Below are 11,759 nucleotides of genomic sequence, written 5' to 3'. Positions count from 1 at the left end.
GCCTTCAGGCTCTTTATTATTGTTTGACCACCACTTACGTTTGTTATAATTCTCGGTATTTATTAAGTATGTAGTATGCATGTGATGGATTATTAGAATTGTGTTAAACGTATTCAAATTAATATTCATATTTATGGTTATTCAATGCCAGAAATTAAGCTTCTAAAAGTCTACTAGTCTGGCTGAATTGAGCAATCTTACAATAATAATCGCTTTGAACTTCATACAACTTGTATCTTTTTTTTGAACCAAAAAAGGTGGGCTTCCTTTTAAAGGAAACCTTCTGGACAAATACTAAAAGAGCAAATTTCTAAGAGTTAGCGCCCAAAGAATCGTAAAGTCTACTTTAGACAGGCATATCGGTCATGGTGACGACATAATTGGAGTTCTAAAGAAGTCAGAAGACCAATTTAAATGTATACAATTGTTCCATTTATAAATAGTGAATTTCATGCAACATTCTTTTTTTAAAATACTTTAAAAACTGATACATCTTTATATATATTTGACATGGCGAAAAGCATTGTGGGTATGCAAAATTTAGTCCCACCTCCAAGTCCATCTCAGCCAACTGAGGACATGACTCCTCCTATTAAATATGGTCGATTTCTTTTTACTATTTCACCTGGGTGTTACAAGTGAAGTTGGGTCAAAAGTAATAGATGAACAGAAATAATAGAATTGCAATTATGAAACAAAAAATATTTTGAAAATATTCAGAGTCGCCGTTAATATGCGCCAGTCCTGCTGAACGCACCACAGTATTACAGAAAGCAGGTGAATATATATTTTTACCACTTTTCAAAACTGTACAAATACAGTCAGGAGTTACATCATGATAAACATGCAATAAATAAATTAATAAATACAATTAAAATATAAAAAAACAGCCATAAAAACTTAACCAAAGACACTAAATTGTTTACAAATACTGACACATTTTACAGCTTTCTTTTCAAACTTAATATTGTTTTATAGGTATTGTTGAACTTCTGCCTTTAAAATGAACGAAGTCTTATTTTCCCCATATTTCCATTTCCATTTGTTACATTTGATTTACATTACAAAGTTTAGATATTATAAGTAAGCATAATGTCATCAATGAAAACAAAAAAAAATAAAACATTTTCAAAACAATTCACATTATGTGATCTTTAAAAAAAAAAAAAGAACGGTGGATATGGATTTAATATTACTATGATGAAATGACGTCTATTTTCGCAGGCGTGCTGTCTTGAGCCAATGGGAAGCGTCGGGGGGCGGAGCTTATTAGCCAACCCTATATAAACTCAGGCGGACGTCGTTTCCTCGCTGTCTCTTCCATCCGGTATTTCCTAGACCTTTTATTTTGTGGTGAAAGCAACACTTTACAGTCATGACTGGCAGGAAGTTTTTCGTCGGTGGCAACTGGAAATTGAACGGCGACAAAAAGAGCATTGAAGAGCTCGCCAACACATTGAATAAAGCCAAACTCAACCCAGACGCCGGTGCGTATTTCGTTCAGTTTCTTCTTCTCTAGGCACAATCACATGCCGCTGCAAACACAGGCCTTTGAAGGGTTGTGCAGCCCACTGCATTGACCCTGAGATGACATTCAAGCGGGACTTTTGATATATCGCATCATATAATTTTAGAGGCTGTTTCTCGATGTATTTATCAGCTCAGTTTTCTAAATCAGTCTATATAGCTCCTAACTTTCTACATTAATCAGTAACCAGACAGAAGTGTCCTGCATAAATTGTGTCCTAACATTAATACCAGTTTCTTTTATGAATGCAGAGGCTATATATATAGCACTATTCGTCGATTGCCCGTCAGGTTTTGAGTGAATGAATGATGCTCATCGTGTGTCGTTATTCAAGGGTTAAAGCATGAAATGGGTGTGTGATTTCCAGCACGTAGCCACAGTGTGCATGTTCAAGGTCTGTCAAATCAAATGACAAGATGATCGATATGCTCGGTTTATCAACAAAACTGTGCTATATTAGCTTATGCTGTTTCTTTAAAAAGAACGATATTATCTACAAAAACGCTTGCGTTCCGTGTTTCCGCTAACGTTATATTCACTGTGAAGTAAATCTGCATCACTGTCCGAGTTTTCTTAAGGGTTTATTTGAGAATCCAGACACGGTTGATCTTTCAGTGGACTTTGAATCGATAAAGTCCAAAAGTCACGCTGCTTTGTGCTGAAACCCGAGAGAAGCGCTAAACACGCAAAGGTCATGGGTCAGCTTTTGCCTTTTTGCTTAACTTCATGCCCTCTGTAGTATGCTGTCATATGAGAAACTTTTCCTTTGACCTTTTATCAAGGGGGATGAAGTGCCAGATATGTGTGCCCTTTACAGTGAGTTTAATTTAGTCTGACCCAAGATGATTTTACAGTATAAATGCCACATCCAATACAGTACTACAGACGTTTTATTAACCCTAAAATAAAAAAAACTGACACGTGTTTTATATGAAACCACTTACTGAACCTTGTTTTGTATCATTGTTCAACACTTGAGGAGGTAAAAAAAAACTTCAGAAATTCCGGCCCAAACTGAGCAATACTCTTTGGTTCAGAGGTGTAAGATAAGCTCTGACAGCTTGTAATGTCTATCTGATTTTTTTTTTTAACAGACTACTTGCATAAAGTGTATCTGTAACTTTATATCCCCCAATGTTATGTCTTGGTAAGATGATATTTAAATGCTTAGTTTTATGATTAAAACTGAGTTTATTATTTGAGGCAAAACGTATAATTTAATACAATAAATTAATAAAATTATAATACAATACAATAATTGAAAGATGAACAAATTAATGTTATTCAAAAGCCTATTGTGTGAGATTTGATACATTTTTGTTTCAATCCATTAAATGGTCATCTTGAAATCTATAACATTATAAAAGTTAGTCTGTTATTGTACTTAAAAAAAAAAAAAAAAACAAAGACGTGCAAAAGGCCTTTTACTTGCTAAAAGGGTTCAAAGTATTAATCAAAAACAGAAGGCATGTAAATATTTGATCATTTTTATCATTTAGAGGCTTTAGAAATTAATATATCAAACATGATGCAGTAGGCTGTAATTAACCATCTCGTCTCAACTTTGCTTTCAATGGATTGCTACTTTTAGAATTCTAATATTCTATCTTCCAATGTTCTTATTCAAGATGTCCTGTCAGCTATCTGAATGGTTAAATATTTTCTCTTTGTTAGTGACATGCAATCAGGGCTTTGCTTTGGTGGTCTGTCACATTAAAGAAGCAATTATTACAACTCGCAGTTTTTATTTATTTTTTCCAGTGGTGGTTTAATGTTTGTTTATTTTGTTTCACAGAGGTTGTGTGTGGTGCTCCATCCATCTACCTCGACTACGCCAGGTCTAAGCTGAATCCTAACATCGATGTGGCGGCACAGAACTGCTACAAGGTTGCAAAGGGAGCCTTCACCGGAGAGATCAGGTACATGTCAACCAATTTACAGTCCAGAAAAACGGTTACATATTAAAAATATGTAATTAAAATATCTTTTTCAATTTATTCATGTTTTTGGTCTCTTTTTTTTTCCTCTAATTGTCACTACAAATCATCTGTCTTATTATAGCCCTGCGATGATTAAGGACTGTGGAGTAAAATGGGTTATTCTGGGACACTCTGAGAGACGCCATGTGTTTGGAGAGAGTGATGAGGTAACTCGATATGCTTTTACACATGAATCTTATTTTCATTCTAGAAAAAAAATCATCAGCTGTTGTGGAGTGAATATAGTCCTCCATGTTTATGTAGTTCATGAGCAATATGTTTATTTTTTTATATTAACATATTTAAGAGAAATGCAGTAATTATTTTTGTCAGTATAATGTGTTGACTTTGGATAAGCTACACTTAAACAGTGTACTTTACTGCCCCCTAGTGTGTCATTTACAGTAGTTCTGCGCATACTGAGTGTTTAGTTATGCCCACTTTACATACTGTTGCTTTTGGTCCTTTTCAAAGAATCTCTCACTTTTTTGTTTACAAAAACATTAAAATATAAAGTTCCTGCTTGATCCTTGTGTAGTGAATCGTGCCCATCACTGTAAGTGAGTATCTCACTCATGGTGACTGAAACAGAATTAAGGTGAATGAAAGTTTAACATGAAATGTATCATTATTATGCAAATGTAAGGTTACTGGGTCTGGACAAGAATGCTTATGCTGGCACATAACCTAAAGGATAAGTAATGTCATTCATAGTTCTATAATACTAAAAAAAAATTTTTTTTTTTTTTCTTTTTACAATACAAATGAGCTTCCTTTTTAAGGAAACCTACTGGACAAATACTAAAAGAGCAAACTTCAACTAGTTTGTTTCCAGTGAATCCCACCCATCCTTTTGAGCGAATATCTCACTCATGGTAACTGAAGTAAACCTAAGGTGCATAGATTTTAATGTAAAATGTATTATGCAAATTTGAACACATCACTAGTAATGTCAGATTCAGACTAAGATTCATTCTTCATTGTCTTCAGAAGAGGAAATTTGTTTTCACTGACTACCAGAAGCTGTAGTACACATTTTCCACCAATACAAATATACACTCATTTACACCAACAACAGCATCAGTGCACGTGATACACACATCCTGCACCAAATATACATCAACACTTAAACTCATAAACCAATTAAGAATACTGTTTCTGAAAAAGCATGTATACATAAACAATGAAATAAAATAACACCATGTTATGCTGAGATGAGAGAAATCATGAAATTAATTTCTAAAATCTTTTCTTAACAGTCTCAAGGAGCTTTCTTTTATAGAAAACCTACTGGACAAATACTAAAAGAGCAAACTTTAACTAGCTATTGTGCAGTGAAACTCTCCCACTATTTTGAATGGGTACCTCACTGATGGTGACCCAGTCTTGCATAAGTACAGTAGCATTTGACCAAACTGGAAGAAGGCATTATGGGTATGCAAGTTTGCGCATATTCCCTGTATTGTCTCTGGACAAACATAAAAGTAGCACTTGTTTGAGGTTGATTTTATGGTTTTAGAAGATTTATTGTAGTAACATTATTTTGAATGGTAAAATTACAAGAACGTTTTTGTTTTTAAATTCAAGTGATTTTAAAATATCAAGACAATTAGGTTTATGCAAATTTGCCAAGCTCAAAAATAAAGTGTATGTTTAGGTACAATGCAGTATAACAGTTTCACATAATCTGGGATAATGGGTCACCATTTCTTATCAAATAATATCATATTCATTCTGATTTCTCTCTTTTGATTTATATTTCCTGATAGTTGATTGGGCAGAAGGTCGCTCATGCTCTTGAGAACGGTTTGGGTGTGATCGCCTGCATTGGTGAGAAGCTGGATGAGAGGGAGGCCGGAATCACGGAGAAAGTTGTTTTTGCACAGACCAAGTTCATCGCAGGTATCTTTCAATTTAGTGAAGCATGTGTATATTATAATAAAACATTCCTTGTATTTTATATAACACTATATCATCTCTTTCAGATAACGTGAAGGATTGGAGCAAAGTGGTCCTTGCTTATGAGCCTGTGTGGGCCATTGGCACTGGCAAAACCGCATCACCCCAGCAGGTGGAGACGAGCCGTCTGAATCCAAACATGGAGGCTTTTTAAACGTTTCATTTACCTCAGTGACTCAGTCTCTCTGCTGTTCTTACAGGCTCAGGAGGTGCATGATAAGCTCAGGCAGTGGATGAAGGCCAATGTTTCAGAGGCTGTCGCCAACTCTGTCAGGATCATTTATGGAGGTCAGTCTCTTTTGATTTTTCACTCCAAACCGCTGATTAAAAAATGGTGTTTTAAAAGCACACACTTTCCTGTTTACGCTTATAAAGGAGCTTTTTTTTATATAGAAATCCTACTAGATAAATACTTAAAGAGCAAATTTCTAATAACATGTCCAGTAAAACACACTCGTCACTCTGAATCGGTACATGAGGCATGGTGACTACAGCAAAGTTAACATTGTTTTAACGTGAACCAACTTTTGCTTTAATTAAATTTATATATTGGCTAAACAAATGAAGTCCATTTGGTAGCTGGTAAATCAAATTGGAAATTACGAAAGTATCTAAAGCCATTTTCTGTATGCAAATTTAGACACGCACCCTTTTATGTTGTCACTGCCCACCTGCTGCTCATTAAAAACAAGGAACGTATAAAAATGTAAAGAAATAGAGAATTTAAGTTGGACTGTGCTGTGAATGTTTAATGCGTACAGATACTGACACAGTGCTAGTGTTGTGTTACTGTAAGCTCTGGTAAGCCAGTGGTTACTTTATGGTTGCTTTGGGAAGATTTATAGTTCATGCTTGTCTATACTGGCTACAGTATATTTATATAAAAGCAATATGTCGAGATTTATTATAGTCATACCACACAACTACATAAACGTACATTAAACTACCTGTTCAGTGCTCAGACAAATTTAAAGTATGTAGTAACATTGAGTTTATTACTAAAGTTATTATTATTATTTACATGTGTATAATATATTAACTATTACACTTACAGCCTAACACGCATGTTAACATTTGCTGTCCATTTTAGACAAGTTATGGCGGCGTCTTCTTAAAGGAGACCTACTGGACATATATTAAAAGAGTGAATTTCTGTTTAGTAATTGTGGCGTGATCCTCTCCCGTCACTGAGAGCTGCTTCCTCACTCATGGTGACTGAAGAACTTTAAGGAGGTTGTGGTTACAGTCATGTTACCGCAATGTAGCATACCGCTGTTTCATAGGTGAATCATGGAATAATGCCTTCTGATTCACATCACGTTTTTCAAAACAATTGTAACTGTACATAGCGCTGTATTCAGTAATATAGTATTCCTTTCTATATATATCCATAGTCACATTTAACAAAAACCATTTAAAGTGAAAGGCGTTATGGGTATGCATATTTAAACAATTCATTGCTGCCTATGAGTGAAGGATAGACAGGTATAATATGTAATCTTTTATTACTTTGTTACTACTTTTGTTTGTTTTATGAAGGGTTTGGCTAAACGGGCCAATAAGAAACCATTAACTACTCTTCTGTTTTATTATACAAATCATTCAAATGCCTGCAAATGAATAAAACTCATCTGAGATCAGATAAAAACTATAAACACTGGTTCATGGCTTCACAGAGATCTATTGGTGAACCGTGGAAATTGAAATATTTTTAAACCGTTATGATGTAACAAAGCCTTGTTTATCATGTGACTTCAGCAGTTTGAAACTAGTGATTTGCAAAAGCTTCCAAAACACCCATCATTGTTTTCTATAGACACTTACTGTAGTTTTGTATAATCATGCATTAATGTATGTTTGATAGTTGATGCTCTTTTTTTTTTTTAACAAGAATAAAGAAGCTTCATTTTAAAAGAAACTTGCTGGACAAATACCGAAAGAGTAAATTTTCTAGCTGAGCCTTGTGTAGTGAATCCAACCCATCACTTAAAGCAAGAATCTCACTTATGGTGACTGAAAGAGACCCAAGGTGAACAGAAGTTTAACAGGTGACATGTATTATGCAAATTCAAACATGCCCCACTGATGTCACCCACCACTAATCAGGCATGCGTTTCTGGACGGGCATGTTTATAATGTTATGCAAGTAATCGTAAAGTAACGTATTATAACGTATATATCTCCTATGGTGTGAGACAGCAAAAATGTAGGAAAAAAAAACTTTAAATGACATGAGAAAAATGTATCTTCATTCTTAGTTATAAATAGCATGAGAGAGATTTATCTTCAATGATTTTTTTTTTTTTTTTTTTTTTTTTTGCTGTCACACCATAGGACACATCAACTACTATATATATCTGCGTTGAAATATTGTAGTTTTATAGCACATTATTATTATTATTATTATTATTATATATATTATATATATATGCTATAAAACTACAATATTTCAACGCAGAACAATCAAGCTCAAGCTTTTACAATGTGTCAAGATATCTATTTTAACATAACTGAATGGGTTAACCTACTAGACAAAAACTAAAAGAGCAAATTTTCAGCTAGTTACTGTGCAGTGAACCTCTCCCATCACTGTGAGTAAGAATCTCACTCATGGTGACCAGAGCAAACAATGTGAATGGAAGTTAAACATGAAATGCATTATGTACATTTAAACACACCCCCAGTGACATCAACTACTAGAAATCATGCACCGTGTGTTAACGTTGGCACATAAACCATGGAATAAAGTAATCACTTGCAGAGCTTTAAAATTATTTTACTATAAAATGTCAAGATCAAGTTTTTGAAATCTTCTAAGATTATTTTTTTTTAAGCTGCTTTGAAGGGGTCTGAAGTCTGCACTGAGGGTCTAAAGTCATTCTGTTACTCAATCAACAATCAAGCATGCAGCAACTGTTTGTATTCAAACTAGAGTGAGACTGTAGTGTGAATGAAAGATAAGAAACTAGCAAGCCAGATAGACAATGATGACTACTGAGGAATATTTGACCGCAATTGGAATAAACCACTTCAAACAGTCATATAATAAACATACTACAGCAAAGTTTTTTTGGTTTTTGGTTGACACATTATGCTTTCACCAATAGTTTACTGTCCATACCACGCCAGGAATTTAAAGAAGGAATTTATGGTAGTTCTAGAATTCAATTCATAAAACTGTTTAGAACTCTATGTTCTAATGAAAGCCTTTCTGTTTTTAAACACAACGAAAGGGTTTCTCTTTAAAGGAAACCTACTAGACAAATACTAAAAGAGATTATTTCTAACTAGCAATTGTTCAGTCAACATCTCCTATGACTTTGAGTGGGTACCTCATTGGTGGTGACTGAAACAATGACGTTAAACATGAAAGGCATTATGGGTATGCATATTAGATCTAATTTGGGTGGTGCTATGCCTTCATAGTGCACACATTCCACCATGATACAAGTGAAGTTTATTGCTATAAACAACTGGAGAAGCTGCTTGCATTAGGGCTCTTGGGAAAGAATTTGCTTGACTTTTCAGAATATTTAAAGACCTTTTCCCAGCAGCAGCAGATCCAAATAACATCAGTACAAATATTTGATGTGTGCTTCTCTAGTTATAAATAAGAATCCTTGGTCAATTTCACCCTTTTTATTGTCCACCATTTCAGGATCCGTAACTGGAGGGACCTGCAAGGAACTTGCTTCTCAGAAAGATGTGGATGGCTTCCTGGTGGGCGGTGCTTCCTTGAAACCAGAGTTTATCGACATTATTAACGCAAAAGCATAAAGAGATAAAGCCATCATCTGCCTAAACCCCAAGGCTTAGGTCTGCTCCCAAATCCTGCTCTTCTTAAGAAAGTGTTATTGTGGTTTTGTTGCTGTAGTTTTGTTTTTGTTTTTTTTTTATTACAAAGGGACAGATTGACACGTACTGAACACTCAACGGTTTTATTCCACAGAAACGCATGCAGCGGAGTGTGTTATTAGCCCTCTTACTAGTGTAGTGAACTACAGGACCGTAATGAGAACCATCATGGGGCTTAGAGCCCACGCCTTTACTTGAAAAATGTTTACCAACATTCTCGTGTATTCAGTGTCAAAAATCTAGAATGAAGTCAGTCAACCTCCAGTGTCTTTAATTCAAGCGAAACTACTTTCCACGAATGTGGTTGTCCTGATGTTTTCCTGTCCCTCAGAGTTTCTCAGAGTGGCCTATCCTGAAGGTGCTCATATGTAATAACCAATGTCATTTGGTATAAAGGATAAGACAAATATTCTAATAAATGTTTCAAAAGTGTAGACCTAATCTTACTGTTGTCTCAAGTTATTGTACCTCTACACAAAAACTAACATTGTCTCTTAGGCTCACATAATCTGTCTTCATTTGATCAAATATGTGTGTATACTTTTTTTTTTTTTTTTTTTTTTTTTTTTTTTTTTCTCTCAATTAAACCTTTTGGCCTGGTTTCACAGACAGGGCTTAGGTTAAGCCAGGGTTAGACAAGTTCAATTAGGACAATTAAGTAGTTTTTATAAACATGCCTTACTGGTGTGCATATTGAGACAAAACGAAGGCACTGCCATATTTTAAGATCAGCTAATGCAAGTTTCTTTCAGTTGAAACCGCTCAGACTTACATTTTGGTCTGGGATTAGGCCTAAGCCTTATTTGTGAAACTGGGGGTAAGTATTGTGATTACAGTAGTGTAATCTATACTGCATAAATCACTTTATATCAAAATATACACAAACCTACAGATTACTGTCTGAACTACTTCTAGGAATCTTATTTTCTGTATTAATATTCAATTATTTTGAATTAGAAAATGCATGGAATATTTGTACAGGACAAAATTCTTGTTGCACCTCAGTGTACGATTTAAAGTGTGATTGCAAATGGTGAAAAAACAATCAGTAACGCTTTACAATAAGGTGCCATTTATTACCATTAGTTACTGTATTAACATGAACAATGCATTTATTACACTATTCATCTTTAATAAAACTACAGTTGTTCATTGTTTATTCATGTTAGTTCACAATGCATGAACTAATGTTAACAAAACTTGTGATTTTATTGCATTAGTATATGCTAAAATTAACATTGATTAATAAATGCTGTAGAAGCACTGTTCATTCTTAGTTCGTTTACTGTTGTTAACCAATGAACCTTATTGTAGTGTTACCAAAAATTTTATATACACAAGGTAAAAAAAATATCACAAATAATGTTATGCAAGTAATCGTAAAGTAACGTATTATATGGGTAGTTGACAAAAATTGGACTGTCTCCTATGGTGTGTGACAGTAAAAATGTAGGAAAAAACCTTAAATAATATGAGAAAAATGTTAATTCATTCATAGTTACAAATAGCAAATAATTTTTTTTTACTGTCACACCATAGGAAACATCAACTACCATTTATATATATATATATGCTATAAAGCTACAACATTTCAACGCAGATCAATCAAACTCAAGCTTTTGTAACATGTCAAGAGAACTATTTTAAACAAGTCTGAATGGGTTTCTTTTTTAAAGAAACCTACTAAACGAATGCTAAAAGAGCAAATTTTCGGCTAGTTACTGTGCAGTGAACCTCTCCCATCACTGTGAGTAAGAATCTCACTCATGGTGACCAAAGCAAACAATGTGAATGGAAATTAAACATGAAATGCATTATGTACATTTAAACACACCCCCAGTGACATCAACTACTAGAAATCATGCATCCTGTGTTTATGTTGGCACATAAACCATGGAATAAAGTAATCACTTGCAGAGCTTTAAAATGATTTTACTATAAAATGTCAAGATCTAGGTTTTGAAATATTCTAAGATATTTTTTTTAGCTGCTTTGACAAGTAGGCGAGCTCCTCTGCTTTGAAGGGACTTCCTTTTATAGGAAACCTACTGGACAAATACTAAAAGAGGAAATTTCTGACTGGTTGTTGTGTAGTAAAACTCTCCCATTACTGTGAGTGTCTCATTCATGGTGACTGAAGCAATTATTTTCATTATATTCGAAACTATCAGCCAACAAGACAAACACTGAAGGTCTAAAGTCATTCTGTTACTCAATCAACAATCAAGCATGCAGCAACTGTTTGTATTCAAACTAGAGTGAGACTGTAGTGTGAATGAAAGATAAGAAACTAGCAAGCCAGATAGACAATGATGACTACTGAGGAATATTTAACCGCAATTGGAATAAACCATTTCAAACAGCCATATAATAAACATACTACAGCAAAGTTTTTTTGGTTTTTGGTTAACACATTATGCTTTCACCAATAGTTTACT

The 11,759-nt window shown here is 34.3% G+C and overlaps 1 protein-coding gene across 1 annotated transcript; it reads left to right on the top strand.

Moving 5' to 3' along the window:
- Positions 1-1,261: 1,261 nt before the first annotated feature.
- Positions 1,262-9,766, top strand: LOC306887604 (triosephosphate isomerase B). Its single transcript, XM_079445468.1, has 7 exons — positions 1,262-1,487; positions 3,324-3,447; positions 3,590-3,674; positions 5,277-5,409; positions 5,493-5,578; positions 5,667-5,754; positions 9,125-9,766. The coding sequence occupies exons 1-7, from the start codon at positions 1,376-1,378 to the stop codon at positions 9,241-9,243; spliced, it is 747 nt and encodes a 248-aa protein (XP_079301594.1). The 5' UTR covers positions 1,262-1,375; the 3' UTR covers positions 9,244-9,766.
- Positions 9,767-11,759: the final 1,993 nt, after the last annotated feature.

Source organism: Barbus barbus, assembly GCF_936440315.1.
Source record: "Barbus barbus genome assembly, chromosome: 21".
NCBI lineage: Eukaryota > Metazoa > Chordata > Actinopteri > Cypriniformes > Cyprinidae > Barbus > Barbus barbus.
This window is presented reverse-complemented; position numbering and strand designations above follow the sequence as displayed.